At 42.2% G+C, this 16,475-nt stretch overlaps 1 protein-coding gene across 10 annotated transcripts in view; it reads right to left on the bottom strand.

Annotated features, from left to right (window-relative positions):
* The window catches only part of EHBP1 (EH domain binding protein 1), a 410,447-nt gene that overhangs the window by 255,192 nt on the left and 138,780 nt on the right, over nucleotides 1-16,475 (bottom strand). For all 10 annotated transcript variants that reach the window (XM_084623076.1, XM_084623074.1, XM_084623082.1 and 7 more), the window contains exons 3-4: nucleotides 12,771-12,828; nucleotides 1,570-1,665 (exon numbers count right to left, since the gene is read on the bottom strand). In XM_084623076.1, the coding sequence (XP_084479202.1) occupies nucleotides 1,570-1,665; nucleotides 12,771-12,828 (154 nt within the window). The remainder of the gene's footprint in view (nucleotides 1-1,569; nucleotides 1,666-12,770; nucleotides 12,829-16,475) is intronic.

Genomic DNA, 16,475 nt, shown 5'->3' on the forward strand with positions numbered 1-16,475 from the left:
TCGTATTCATTGGAAGAAGAGACAGTTTGGTTACGAGGGCAGAGATGAGGTGATGGGAAGGTTGGAGGAAAATTCAATGGAGACTTCTTTTTTTGCTCGCTCGATGACACTGCTCAAGTGTCCACTGAAGAAAGGTTTGGACTAATGAAGCACCACAAAAAGACCTGGGGTTTTTGTATGACCTTAGTAAGCTGCTGGTGGACAGGAAGACACTCTTGAACAATTATACAGACCTGCACCAGATGCTGACACATGGGGACACTTTTCCTATTGTTTGGATAGGTTTGAGGATTCTGCTCATGCTGCCAGTCACAGCTGCAGATGCTGAGTGCAGCTTTTCAAAGCTCAGGCTCATTAAAACATATCTTTGATTGATGATGGTCAAAATGGCTTGAAAATGCCACTGGCCAGTCTTTAGACCTCCTCGACGCTGTGCTTCATTTCGCGAGGGCAAAGGCGAGAAAAGCGACTTTTGGAACTAAAGGACTAGGGTTAACATTCTAAGGCTGTCACCTACGTTACACTATTTAATACTGGTCCACCCAATGTTGGTGCACAGTTCAGTTTCTTCATGTTAGTACATTTCAGTCATTCTTAAAATTAAAAAGTTTCTATAAGCTTAGAGGAAATGATTTTTTTTATTTGCTTATATATGGCATGTATAAATACCGATTTATAGATCCTAGCATGCAATTCCATCTTATATGACAGGGATATGATAGGGATAAATCATGCATGCAAATCATGCATCAAAGTCATGAAATGCAATAAAAAATAAGATATTCAAAAGTTTAACAAACAGAGGGGAGGTGCCGAAGATGATTCTCCTTCGCCATTTGATCAAGGGCTGGCCCTGCTGCCAAAGCACCATACAGGGGCCTCAGTGTAAATAAGAATTGGGACTAAATGTACAAAAACTGATAAGAACACAGATTCACTGTAATAAAACCATTTTGAAATACTAGAACAAATAGCATTTCTTTAATCAGACCACACAAAGACCTAAAATTCTCTCTGTTATTTAAATGTTTCCCATCAACATAGTTCTGTTTTCCAGGAATTCCTAAGATAGCAATTAAACAAGCACTGTGACGGTTTTATAACATACCTGAAATGCTATACTATTTGGAGATAGATTCTGTTTCAGAACAAATGTAACGAGGAATACGATGACTGCAACGATGCAGCACACAGTCAAGGCACAAAAAGTTTTGACTCCTACCAGCTTAGTGTTTTTAGGCAAAACGGACTACTCTGTATTACAGTTGTATGGAAAATTAGACTGACATTCTGAAAACACATAAGCATGTACTTAATTTTATGGACGCAAGCAGCCCTGAGGAGTTCAATGGGACTATTTGAATGTGTTGGTTAAAGCACATGGCTAAATGTTTGCAAGGGGTCTTAATTCTCTCTCATACTTAAACTGTGAACTTGTAGGTATGCAGATAATGACTTGACATGAACCACAGGATCAGGCCCCACGAAAGAAGGCGTTTCTGTGTGTAAGTCTTCAGGAAATATCGTATGCCTTATAAAATGAATTAAAATGAAACATTAAAAACCTACCTTAAAAAGTGTCACAGTGATTTCAATGTTTTCAGGAACAGGCCACACCACCACACCACGGTACGGATTTTTGATTCCAGGTTGCCAGCTATGGGCCTAAAAGAAGAAAAGAAACAATAATTGAGTCAATCATCATAAAACATCTGCTCCAACGCCCCTGGAAGTCAGCGTGTGCATGCATGCGTGTGTATTGATGATTAGCTCCAAAAAAAACCCCTGCTTTCATAAATTTACAGTTCTATTAAACACAATAAGACAAACCACTGAGAACAGAAGGAACTCGCACCATTGATGGGAGTTACGCAGTCACACACATGGCTCTCTCTAGCCAGGTGCTGAGTGCTCTGGTCCTGATCTTGCAAAGCAATTAAGCACAGTGCCTATATCAGGGCCAGAACATTGAGCATCCTGCAGGTACAAGTTCATAAAATGGTGAATACAGACCTTTGGCACAGGTTTCAGACTATGGAATGCTTTCCTTTAAAGCAAATAATTAAGAGTTGCTATTGTGCACGCTAAGTAGCCATATTCAGATTGTAATAAAACTGACTTATTTTGTTGTTTTATTTGAAAAAAATAAAGCACCAATTTATAGTACATACTAAATGCCTCTGAAACATTTAAACCTATAAAGAATTAACAGTTAAGTACCTTTAACTAAAAGAGAAGTGACCAGGATAAAATGAAGTAAAAAGAGACTAACTCTAAAGACCTGAGCAAATCATTCCAACATGTGGAGTGGCATACTTTCCACTGAAACAGTGAACACCATGAAGTGTGAGTTTCAGAATCTAGTTCAGTTAGTATGGAGGAAAACTTTAGATAACTATGGAAATATAAATGAATATATGCTAATATAAGGGGGGCCGCGGAGTAGCATGGTTGTTTCTAACTACCTGTTTTTCTTATTTTGAGAAAGTTATAAACTATTGTTATTTGCATCAAATTAACTGAGTTTTTAAATTCTACAGTATCAAACTTTGTTCATTTTACAAAAAGAAAAGGAGTACTAGTGGCACCTTAGAGACTAACCAATTTATTTGAGCATAAGCTTTCGTGAGCTACAGCTCACTTCATCGGATGTTCTTTATATGTTCTTTGCAACATCCAGCACTTCAGTGTATGATTTTTATAACAACACTATTACTAGCATAAGGCTAACGTAACTTGGGTCACAGGTACAATAAACTCAAATATAATTACCCTGGTTATAACACATTTGGAGATAGGATGGTGTTACTAAGAGTACACATTGGGTTTTGTAGCAATTAATTGTTATGGTGGCATGGCCCTGTTGGCCATGTCAGTAAACTATAATTTTCAAGAGGGTTTTAAAAGGTCTCTTCTGGGTTAAAATTTAGAGCATATACCCCACCTCAAAATTAGCCAGCTGCCCAGTGGCCAATTTTAGCTACAGAATTCAATACACCATGGTGGGAAAGATAATGATTGAAAATGATAATGATCCTCATTTAGTAGAAGAGGGAAACTAATTCACCACTGCTGTGCATTATAAACAGTGCTTCATCTCACATGATAGTCACACATTTGGCAGCCCTGTCAAGCACTCCTGCAGCCTGCATAGCTCCTCACACATCCAGCTTCGTGATCAAAAGGAACTGTAGTAGTTCCTTTAGGCCACCAGAGGACACTACGTTGCCTCTACCACAGGCAGCCTATCTGCCTTCTGGCTCTGTTCCCTCTGTTGATTCCCTGTTGTGTGGAGCCACAAGAGAAGTGGCAGCAGCTTCTAGCAGGGTGCGAGAGAGCTGGTCAAGAGATTGAGGGAGATATGGAAGGGGACGGAGGGAGTATCTAAGAATAAAGTCCTGCAAGGAGCCATCGGTAAGATCCAGCTTGTTTTCCATGCTGCCCAAAGCCATTTATCTTTGCAGATATATTTAGAACATTCTTATTGTTTTCCTGTTATTTTTATTCACTCCTACAGCGTTGCTGATGTTTACAGTTCCATCCAAAGTCTGGGTACAGGGGGATTTACCAGTCTCCTCTCCTCATCAGGCTAGTTGGTGAGACAGTAAAAAATGGAGAATCTTAAAACAAATCAACATGCATTATGGTTACCTGACATGCACGTTATCAAAAGCAGAGAGTTTCTCGCCCTCATGGTTGCAAAGTAATGCTTGAAAATGCGTCCCAAGTGCACCCTCAAGGCCGAGAAACCAGATGGTAATAAAATGAACCCTATATATATATTTTTTAAATCCCATGAATTTTAAATCGGCCTCATGATTTTTTGGGCCTGACCCATGTTTTTTGAACACTTGGGGTTGGCAATACTGCTCCCATTTTTATACTGTAAAAAATTTTGTACATACAATCAAAAACAAGCTTTCTATGATTCAGCAGAATTCTGAGTACAAGGGGATTTACCAGTCTCCTCTCCTCATCAGGCTAGTTGGTGAGACCATAAAAAATGGAGACTCCTAAAACAAATCAACATGCATTACGGTTACCTGACATGCAAGTTATCGAAAGCAGAGAGTGAGAGACTGATAGTTTGAGAGACTGAAAGTCCTACCTAATGAGCTTTTAAAGCAAAGCTATCCCCTTATTAGCGGGATGATGTTATATGCCCATTTGGCTTTGGAATATAGGACTGCACCATCCAGGCAACATGACAGGCAAAGATAACCCCTGGGTTGGTGCAGGAGAAAGCAAAGGGTGCAAAATAGGGGGAGGCCTATTAGCTAATAGAGAATACTTTGAGTACTTAAAATTATCGTTATCATATAACAAAATATTATTTCTCAGAGCAAGGGTCCCTATATTGAGGGGGTCTTGGCTGGGGGGGGGGCATTGGAGGGGGGAAGTTGTGCCCTTACAGACTCATCATGTAGGCATACAGCTATACTGACTATATTTTAATCATCCAAAATACAGGCCTTTGCTTTGGCAAATGGGCAAGATTTTGCCACCTACATGTGGTAAACATGCCAACAATCCCAATATTACCCACTCTCCCCATGTTTTGGATCCTGGCCAGCTGTCTCTCTCTAGTAGCTGGCTGCTAGGCCTGAACATTATGTTTCCATTGCAATTACCACCTCAGGCCACAGTTCCCACAATGCTCTGTGCCTTCCAGACTCTCTTTCCTCCTCCCTTACACAGCCTCCTTCCCTTTCTGCATCTTTCACTGCTTCTCTGTTGCCCTGGCTCCGATGCAGCCTGGATGGACAAAAACACTACCACTGGCTGCCTCACTCCCTGTCTTCATCATCCCTCCCACCACCCCTTGCCCCCTGAGGCTAGGGAGAGAGCAGCAGCCTGTATAGGGGGACCTCTATTGTTGGCTGCCTCACTCACTAGCCAGTCATGGGCAGCAGTAGCCTTTTCAGAAGGAGTACAGAGGAAAAAGCACCAACCCCGCAGAGAGGAAGTGAGGAGACGCTGCAACAGCCACGGCACTTTAAATGAAGAAACACCTGGGAGGAGGGGAAGGATTGGTGAAATATGCCACAAAGATGCTAGAAGTGGCAACATGCCTCATCACCCCACTCCTAGAAAACTGTATGGATAGATAGATGAACAATTGGGGTGGGGGACAGTAATGTGTGAGAAAATCAAAGACTGGTGGTGGGCTCCAAAGGTTCAGATAAGCATTTTAGGATCTCCTGGCCTTTGGAGTTCTCTCATGACTGTTTTCATTATTTACGCTTATAATAGGAATTACCTGCTTTATAAATACATTTATTTTTGCAAAGTTGGGTTATCGTGACAAATAGGACTCCACAAATTGATGCATCATAATGATGCAGTGTTTGAGCACAGACTGTAAGGCTTGGTGGGTTTTGGTTTTTGCCTTTTTGTCCCAGTAAGAGAAGAGATCTTTAAGGACAGCTTGAAAACTATCCATTTATAGGCTGGGATAATTAAGATATTCCTCTATAAGAGATCTATCACCAGAATGTATACATACCCTGCTGGGGGCCTAGATGTTGTGCTCAATTCGTGGATTGCCCTTGGGAAATATCTGATCTGTTGTCAATATTTCAGATATGGTTACAGAGAATCGCCTGTTTTGACCATAACAGATCTGTGCAAGTCTCAACACTTAAATAGCTTCGTCATTATCAACACAAAACAGACATTCCACATGTAGCACACAGGAATGTACTGGTTTTGCAGAACAGGGAAAAGAAATATTTGAGCAAATGGTCATTTCTTATTTACTAGTGACTGGTGCAGGGGAACATTGCAAGCTCTTGGGTGAAAAAGTAACATGCACATGCTTTGCTGCAATGCTCTGTACCTGGAGATGAAAGAGAAAGCTGAAGCAGCTCCAGCTGGCTCCAAATGTAGTAGCCCGTTTATTAAGCAACACAGGAGAGGATGAGAGCACACCACTCTAGTGCTCCATATACTATACGGGCTCCCCTGGCAATTACCCTCAATGTACTGAGCCCTGGCTATTTCCAATGACTGCCATGCTCCCTGAAACCAAACATGACAGATGCAATGAACAAGAACCCTGCCAGCTTTCTTAGGGGCAGGCCCTCTACTTTGGAACCCTTGCCAGGTATCAGGATGGCCACAAAAGGTACCACCTTTGGTGCAAAATGAAAAACCTTTCCAAAATCACAACCTAAATATGCATTAGCGGCACTTCGCTGTGACACACAGCAGCATTTAGAACCCTGCCCCCTCCTGCCCCGCATTTTAACTAGTACACATCTCTTACTTAAAAAAACCACCAACACAAAGCAAAAACAACTAGACATGTCCTAATGTAATACAAGGCAGGATGGAGATTACAGTCCTTCAGATCAATTTCTGCTCAAGGTTAGGGTGCATTAGATACATCAGTCTTCATAAGGCCAAATGAAAAAACCCAACAGATTTTAAGAAGGTCAAAAAGCAGAAATACTGGTCTCATACACAAGGTCACTAAACACCACTGGGTAGCTCTTTATCGGTGAAGTTTTGAAGGAAGAAAGAAAAGTAGATACTTTTAGAACAGTAGCGTCCGACTTGTGGCCTTTGAGACTCTAATTATAGCAAATGAGGGAGCAAATTTATATTTGACCATGAATTGAAAATACGTTCCACAAGCCATGATGCCCTGCATTTTTTAAACGCAAATGTTAAGTGTTTGGTTCAGCCCCAACACCGTCTTCTTCCCAAATGTCTCTCACCACTTCTTCTGCAGTCCCAAGAGCATCCCGACTGTGAGCCAGCAATGCTCTGAGCAGCTGCTTTTCCTGCTCCACTGCAGCTGCTCTGCAGCACCTTGCCGGCTGCCTCATGCACTGCAGAGGAGGGAGACAAGAACAGCACTAGCTGCTCCATTGCTTACTTCTCTGCCAGGCTGTAGAAGGCCCTAGGAGAACAGGGAAGGAGCCTGACTGAGGGGAGCTTAGGGGAGTTGCTCTTTCCTAAGGGCTCCCCTTCTCCAGTGTCATCAAGGGCATCTCAGGAGAGGAGGAAAAAGAGAAGGGGAGATCCAGCAACCAATGATAGCATCCTGATTCTCTGCGCCAGCACCAACGCATCTTAGAGCAGGGTGACTAACTCAGGGGCAGGCAAACCTTTTGGCCTGAGGGTTGCATCAGGTTTCTGAAATTGTATGGAGGGCCTGTGCCTCCCCTAACAGCCAGGCATGGCCCAGCCCCCTCCCCCATCCGACCCCCCCTGCTTCTTGCCCTCTGACCGCCCCCGCCCCCCCGGGACTCCTACCCCATCCAACTCCCCTGTTCTCTGACAGCCCCCCAAGGACCCCTGCCCCATCCACCCCTGGCTCTCTGTCCTCTGACCGCCCCCGGACCCCCCGCTCCTAACTCCCCCCTCTCCTTTCTGACTGCTGCCCCGGGATCCCTGCCCCATCCAACCACCCCTTCTCCTTGACTGCCCCCGGACTCCCTGTCCCTGACCGCCTCCTGCTGCCCCATCCAACCCCCCCTCCTTCCTGACTGCCCCCCCTGGGACCCCTGCCACATACAACTACCCCTTCTCCCTGTCCCCTGACTGCCCCTGGAACCCCTGCCCCTGACTGCCCCCTACTGCCCCATCCAACCCTCCCCTCCTTCCTGACTGCCCCCCCAGCACCCCTACCCCCATTCAACCACCCTGTTCCCCACCCTCTGACTTCCCCGACCCCTATTCACACCCTTGTGCCCTGACCACCACCCCAGAATTCCCCTGCCCTCTACCCAACCCCCCTGCTCCCTGCCTCTTTACCGTGCTGCCTGGTGCACCGGTGGCTGGCGGGGCGGCTGCACCAGGACAGGCAGCCGCACTGCACAGCACAGAGCAGCAGTGGGTCAGGCCAGGCTTTGCAGCTGCGCTGCCCCGGGAGCTCGCAGCCCCACCGCCCAGAGCTTTGCACCGGCAGAGCAGTGAGCTGACGCTGCAGGGGAGGGGGAACAGCGGGAGGGGGCCAGGGGCAAGCCTCTCAGGCCAGGAGCTCAGGGGCCGGGCAGGACAGTCCCAAGGGCCAGATGTGGCCCGCGGGCTGTAGTTTGCCCACCTCTGCTCTAACTTGCTGTGGTGTTTAGATGTTGCTTGTAATTATTAGAATTGGGAGCACTGGCCGTTGGGAGTCTGAAAGGACAGGAAACAGGAAGGAGGAGGGAGGAATTGAGAAGCTGGGAGAGAGCTACAGAGGGTGCAGCAGCAGCAGCTTGGTAAAGAGATTTCCACTTTGAAAATAAAGTCCTGTTGAAGCTTGTTAGTACCTTGCCTGGTCGATACAACACTTGCTCCAGCGAGCAACTCAACTCTAACTTGCTCCAGCTAGCAACAGTTCCATAGGAGCAATATACTATCTGGGGACAGCTACAGTACAGCACAACCCAGCCATTTCTCCTTCCTGGTCCAAAGATGGCCCCTTGAACCAGGGGCTGTGGGAAGGGAGGCACAGGAGCTGGCTATGGTAGCTGCGTGTCTGTTGAGGGCTTCCACACATCAGAGGAATCCCAAACAGATGACTTAAAGCATCAACTAATTTTGGGTGCCCAACTTGAGATACCTATCAGCTGATTTTTCAGAGCACTTAGCATTTGTACAGCACTTCATATGTTCTAAGAACAGCTCCAATTGATTTCGGTTGCAGCCGCAAGTGCCTAGGACTTCTGCAAATCAGGCTCCAGATATCTCCAGTTGGGTACCCAGAAAATGAGGAACACAGTTAGTGGCCCTGTGTGAAAAACTGGTTTATATGACATGCCTAGCATCATGTACGAATTATATGGGAGAGGAAGGGATAGACTCCAAATCTCCAAGATGGCATTCAGCTGCCTTAACCAGGAGACCAACCTCTCCTGCAGTCCTCTGTTTCATTCAATACACACCTTCTACCATCATTCCCTGAGCACTGTCCATCCTGTGCACTGTAATGAAGAGGGATCTTGTAGTAAAATAGTTTGTGATCATGTAATTAAAGCCTGTCATAATGCATGCACACAAAGGGGATGAACTGAGCTTAGGGTGACCAGACAGCAAATGTCAAAGCCTATATAAGAAAAAGAGCCTATATAAGAAAAAGACCCCAAAATCAGGACTGTCCCTATAAGATCAGGACATCTGGTCACCCTAATTGAGCTTCAACAGGCAACTTTAATTCTGGCTCTTCCTAGCTTTTGAGTGCTTGACTTTGCAAGCTAAATAACTTTCTTTCAAAGTAGTTTTTTTTCATAAGTTTAAAAAAGAAATTGAAAAAACAGAAATTACACTATATTGAACTGTATTATTATAAGCAACCAAAAAAACTGAATGTGTTAGGCAACCTTAACTTTATAGCTCTGCCTAGAATAATGTAAATTTTGTAATATAATTGTATGTTTGGTGGGTGTACAAAGTAGGCTTGGAAAGATGCAATAAGGTATGTGTTCTTGATTTTAAAGAAAGAAAGGTACATTTGTGCCTAACGAATTGACACATTTTATGGAGGGTGGAGGGTTTGAAAGAAAAAGGTCAGCCCCATCTTAAGACTTGCTCAGGAATTCTGCCAAATTTAGCAAGACTTTTGATTATCATCATGTGTTGTAAATACCAGTCCAGCAAGTCAGAATTGCCCAAAACAAGTCATGTTTTGACATGTCTGTGTAAATGTATCTAAATTCAGAGAAGCCCAAGGGGAGGGAATTCCAAAACAGGGTTCTAAATTATTTAACTTTGAATTAGAGTTGATATTATGCCAGATGGTGTCATGCTGGCATATCTACCCATCATACATACCATCCTTTGGATAATGATCTCCGTTAGCATGTTGTTTTTCAATATGGCTATTGTAAACTGGCTGCACCATTTCGCAAAACCTGTTACAACCTAACATTTTTATGCAACCTTAGCTATGGAGTCCATTACCAGTCCTCCATAATAATCATTAACTTACTCATCTCCCAGTGAGGTAAAAATAAAAAAAGGGCAGTGGATGAGGTCTCACGTTCTTTCTCAAAGCTGAAGTACTATTTGTAGTTTCCTTAGTAAGAATTTGTTTGGGGCAAATGGCACCAACACCTTAATATTACATTAGTTAAATGCACTGTTCACAAGTTACACAATTGTTATCTTTCTGTTTGAGTTAGATTTTTGTGGGCTGCAGTCATTTGTTAGGGGTGGGTCTTCTGAGTTCTTCCCCATTTTCACATTTTTATTACATTGATTGCCTGGGAATAAAAATTTCTTCTCAGAGAAAACTTAACTGATATCTCTTCCCTGCCCCACAAATAAATGAAAAAATATAGGAACACTTGGGACATGATTCATGCTTAGGTACTTCTTGGGCACAGTGTCTGTGTAAAATAAAATAAAAAGTAGTCTTGATTTGACTCACTTCCAAGAAAGCAATTAGATGAACAAACAACATGTATAGTAATGTGTTTTACTGTCAGGATGACTAAGAGTTTAGGAATCTTTATTGATCTATAGTCTAGGAGACAAAGATTTCAAATGAAGAAAATCGTGTCATCTACCTAATTTTAAAAAAAAAAAAAAAGTTATGTCTTACTCTAGGTACAGTACTTGCAGACATTTGGCAATGCAAATTTAAAAAAATATCTTCGTACGTCCCCTTAACCATCCTCTGATGATATGCTATAGGACTGTTCTTAGTCTTATGAAGTCAACCACTATATTATCTGCTGACATTGATAGGTTTGTCTATAATGCTGGATAACCAAAATTTGGACAAAGCAAGCAGGAGTGTCTAATAATTCTGTAGTTTAGGGGATGCAAGCTCAACTGAAAACTGATGCTCCACAGCCAATGATAGACCAATTTTGTCTCCTGAATTAAATTAAAATCCTCAATAACTAAGGCCCTAATCCTGCAAAGTCATATGCATGAGCAGACCCCTGCATCCGTCCCTATTGAATTCCAGATATGCCATCTGTTTGAACACTAAACAAAAGTTTGAACATAATCTCTAACCCAGCAAATTAATCAATCGTGCCTAAATACCCTACCATCTAACAAGACATTTTTTATTTAAAAACATGTTTGAGTTTTATTTTAGTGTTCTACAGATCTTTTGTCACACTTCCATGCAGAAACTGAAGCGAAATTTAGAATGCACACAGGGGATTTATTTTTTTGGTACTTTGGTAGTATCTAAAGTCCCAGTCAGGATCCTGGCTTCATTGTACTAAGCACTGTACAAACAGAAGGAAACCTGGAACAGTTTACCGCCTAGTTTAAGACAAGACACAACAAGTATGTGTGACAAACAGCAGAAAGCATGGACATGATAAGGGAAGGGTAACAGTAAAAAGAATACCATTCCATATGCTGGTGAGCTGCCATTAACGTTATTTTAAGTTACACCCATGCACAAAGAGGAGATGAGACCTCTCTGTTTAATTGAAATAATTATCCAACGTTTAACAACTAATTTTAGAAATTTCCTATTATGGAAAGGATCTTGTCCCACAAGAAGGCCCTGTGTAAAAGGAAAATAGGCAATGGTTGCGAGGACAAGAAATCAGCAAGAGATGTTAGGGCACTTGTGCAAGCAGCAGCTACTAGTGATAACAGAAAAGGCTATTGGGTACAGCACACTGCTTCTCCCATGCCATGTAGAGGTTTGAGTGACTAAATCAGTGAAGTGACATTGGCCATTGTAATTCTATGTCCCTGGACCATTCATATGTTCCTGTTCTCTCTGTAGGAATTTTTGGCGAGCTGGGGCAGGGTGTCACACCATGGCACACAAGGGGGTATAGAGTTCTCATTATGACTACGTCTACACTTATGGCAGAGCACAGAATACAGGCAATACACATGTAGCTACATGCCACAGAGAAAGGCAGGCTGTGTCCACATTTGTCGCTGCGGTGTGTAGCTCCACACAGCAAGTGGGGAGGCAGAAAGATGCTAAAATTAGCATTATAGACACGGAAAGCACTGCTTGGCCATGTGTAGGACATATACCTGGGAGTTCGGGCACGTATGACTCGACTAACCTAAACCACGCCTTACCGTCTACACTGCTAACCTATGCTAGCTGGGAATGCGTTGTCTGTATTCTACATGCAGCCATAAGTGTAGAAGTAAACCTTTCTACTACCTGTGCCCTCTTGTAGTGCAAACAAGGTGGTGGTTCTACTTTTGGGTTTTGCTACCCCCACATGTGTATTTGTTTCTTAGTGTTTTTTGGAATTGGGAGAACAGGATTTACTGCAGGATTAGAAAAGATTATTTACTACATAAAAATATGCACAAAGAAATAGCAGGAGTGTTTAGAAATGACCCTGACAATTTCAGTGTCAATGTAACTTCCCAACAGAGGCCCCGTCTGTAGATACAACATCCAACTGAAAGAATCTGCTTTGAAACTTCCTGATTTCCAGGGCTGCGTAGAGGCAAAACCAGTCTCTTACTCCTACTTTATATCCTCCTATTGCAAAGGTGGCAGTTTCCTTATTAATGTTTTTATTATGTTTAAGACTTCTGTTTTTGTTACTTTTAAGTGTGATTCTTCTTTCTAATTAAATCTAGAAATTAATAACTTATAATTGTTAATTATTATTAAGCTGCATGCTGTGTACTTGGTGCTACATACATACCTATAATGACATTGGAGTTTTTCTATAAATGTTTCTATAAATTAGTCTCAACGATAAGAGTGGAAGCACTTTAGGACCAAATTCAGTAAGAATAAAATAAATGTCCATTTTTGTCTTAATAAAACAAACAGCCAACTGCACTTTTTACTGAAATTGGGTATTACTAAGCAGTCAACTAACCTTAGAAGATTTCCTTCGGCTTCTTCTTGTCCAAACCACCACTAGTTTATCTGGCTGCCTGTTGAAGAACACACAAACAGTTTAATTTACAGTAAGACCCTTAAATAAATGGTTTACCATCAAAATTACATCCTTGGTGAACAAACTATATTTTACATATAGCATTATCTTAAAAGCACTCTCAAGTTTAGTCATTTAACAGGAAAAATAATTCTGTGCTTACAGCAATCAGTACAGCAATATCAACCTGCATATTCTGCTCTCCCTGAATGTATACAACTCCCAAAGGCAAAGCAGAGTAGAGAACTGCTCTGTAGATCAGAAAACAGGATTCTGTCCACAGTTTGCTTTTGAAAGTCTGGCTTCATTAAATGTAAGCCTTTGAAACAAATCAGCGCCCATAATAAACACAAGCACAAAATCCAGTTGGATTCCTAATCGGATGGTACTTAAAGAGGATGTGTGCAGAGGGGGAACAATTGCAGTCATGGCTTTATTTTGTTTTATATATATTTATATTAATATATTTAAACCAAAAGCTTGAAAGAGCTTTTCCAAAAAAAGTACCTTCCTACGCGATTACCTTAGAAATATCAAGAGCATCAAGTATTGTATTTCCTGGTTTTGCTTGAGGTCTTCTTGAGGGATCAGAGATAAGGAATGGGATCTTTCTCTGCTCTTAATTGAAGGGACAAACTGTTGAATCTTTAATAAAGAGATCTCTCCTGACAATCGTTTTTCAAGTATTTGCAGTTGTTAGCACCTATCAAGTTCAACAAAGAATTTTAAGGAGTGTGAATAAATTTCACTTTCCCTTTCAATTTCTCAAGTTTTGCTTCCTTGCTAATTGTCACAATCGTACTAGCTCTTGAGTTGTCCAAAAAGCCTTCCAGGGAAATCAGGGTAGACAAACACTTCTAGATATTTCTGGTAACAACCTCCCTCTCCTCTTTATTTTTAAAGGTCAGATCTTCTTTATAAATACAAAAAAGGGGGTGGGGATTATCTCTAATAAAGGAACGTTTCCCAGTATGATGCAATCAGTAAATGAGGTTAAAATAAGGACAGTACTGCACGCTGAACATTTTAAATTGGTGTTATTGAACGGCAATGCTCAAACCATTTTCTTGTTGAATTTATAACATTTAATAATTCTCCAATTCTTTTTTAAGTGAAAAACCAGCCATTTTTCTAGTAAGAGAGGTCCCTATGAATTAGTTACAACATTTATGTACTTCCTCCTCAAACTGTTAGTAATTTCTGCAAGCTGCAATAAGAACATAAGAGCAGCCATACTGGGTCAGACCAATGGTCCATCTAACCAGAATCCCGTCTTCCAACAGTGTCCAATGACAGATGCTTCAGAAGGAAATGAACAATTATTCAGTGATACATCCTTTGTTATCCATTTCCAGCTTCCGGCAGTTAGAGGCTTGGGACACCAAAATATAGAATTGCATCCCTGATCATCTTGGCTATTGGCCATTGATGGACCTGTCCACCATGAACTTATTTAATTCTTTTTTTAACCCACTTATACTTTTGGCCTTCACAACATCCCATGGCAATGAGTTCCAGAAGTTAACTATGTGTTGTGTGAAGTAGTACTTCCTTTTGTTGGCTTTAAACCTGCTGTCTATTAATTTCATTGGCTGATCAGTTTTCAGAGTAGCAGCCACGTTAGTCTGTATCCACAAAAAGAAAAAGGAGTACTCGTGGCACCTTAGAGACTCACAAAAGCTTGTGCTCAAATAAATTTGTTAGTCTCTAAGGTGCCACAAGTCCTCCTTTTCTTTTTATTGGCTGGTCACTGATTCTTGTGTTATGTGAAGGGGTAAATAACACATCCTTATTCCCTTTCTCCACACGATTCATGATTTTATAGACCTCTATTATATCCCCGATTAGTCGTCTCTTTTCCAAGCTGAAAACTCCCTGTCTTATTAATCTATCCTCATCTCCCATATCCCTAATCATTTTGTTGCCCTTCTCTGTAACTTTTCCAATTTTAATATATTTTTTTTGAGATGGGGCAACCAGAACTGTACAGAGTATTTATGGATTTATATTGTGGCATTATGATATTTATCTATCCCTTTCCCAATGGTTCCTACCATTCTGTTCGCTTTTTTGACTGCCGTTGCACATGGTGCGGATGTTTCTAGAGAACTATCCACAATGACTCCAAGATCTCTTTCTTGAGTGGCAACAGCTAATTTAGACCCCATCATTTTGTATGTATAGTTGGGATTATGTTTTCCAATGTGCATTACTTTGCATTTATCAACATTGAATTTCATCGGCCATTTTGTTGCCCAGTTTTGTGAGATCCTTTTGTATTTCTTTGCTGTTTGCGTTGGACTTCACTATCTTGTGTAATTTTGTAACATCTGCAAATTTTGCCACCTCACTGTTTATACTTTTTACCAGCTCATTTATGAATATGTTGAACAGCACTACAGATCCCTGGGGGACACCGTTATTTAGTGGACACTCTCTCCACTCAGAAAACTGACCATTTCTTCCTACCCTTTGTTTTCCGTCTTTTAACCAGTTACTGGTCTATGAGAAGGACCTTCCCTCTTATGCCACTGCTGCTTACTTTGCTTAAGAGCCTTTGGTGAGGGACCTTGTCAAAGGCTTTCTCTAAGTCCAAATACACTATATTCACTGGATCATCCTTGTCCATGTTAGTTGGCCCCCTCAAAGAATTCTAATAGATTGGGGAAGCATGTTACCCCTTTGCAAAAGCTGTGTTGACTCTTCCCCAACAAATCATGTTCATTTATGTGTGCGATAGAACAATAAAGAGCAGAATTTTCAACCAATTTGCCTGGTACTGAAGTTAAGCTTCCTGGCCTGTAATTGCCAAGATCGCTCCTGGAATCTTTTTAAAAAATTGATGTCACATTAGCTATCCTCCAGTCATCTGGTTCAGAAGCTGATTTAAGTGACAAGTTACATATCACACTTAATAGTTCTGCAATTTCCTATTACAGTTCCTTCAGAATGCTTGGGTGATTATCTCCTTGTCACCAATTACCGTTTAATTTATCCATTTGTTCCAAAACCTCCTCTACTGACATGTCAATCTGGGACAGGTTCCTCAGATTTGTCACCTACAAAGAATAGCTCAGGTGTGGGAATCTCCCTCACATCCTCTGCAGTGAAGATTGATGCAAAGAATTAATTTAGCTTCTGCACCCAGAATTTACATTTAAACCCCATTAGGCCAAAACTACCTCTAAAAACACAGCTAAAAGCTGGCCTCCCCCCCATTTTGTGGCCAGATCAGAATCTGGCCCTCATTCTTTATCCCTACTTATCCCCGTTGCCTTACAGCAGCGGTGGGCAACCTGTGGCCTGCATGCAGCCTGTCAGGGTAATCTGCTGGCGGGCCGTGAGACAGTTTGTTTACATTGGCACGGACAGCTGCAGCTCCCAGTGGCTGCGGTTGCCATTCCCGGCCAATGGGAGCTCCGGGAAGCGGTGGCCAGCACATCCCTGTGGCCTGTGCTGCTTCCCGCAGCTCCCATTAGCCGGGAACGGCAAACCGTGGATAGTCAATGTAAACAACCCCATTACCCTGATGGGCCGCCGGTTGCCCACCACTGCCTTACAGACCCTCTGAGCTTTCAACTTGGTGTAAAGTGATAAACGAAATGAACCACTCAAGACGCATTTTTCAACTTCTAAATTTCTGCC

The sequence above is a fragment of the Lepidochelys olivacea genome (genome assembly GCF_965140295.1).
Source record: "Lepidochelys olivacea isolate rLepOli2 genome assembly, chromosome: 3".
NCBI classification, from domain to species: Eukaryota; Metazoa; Chordata; order Testudines; family Cheloniidae; genus Lepidochelys; species Lepidochelys olivacea.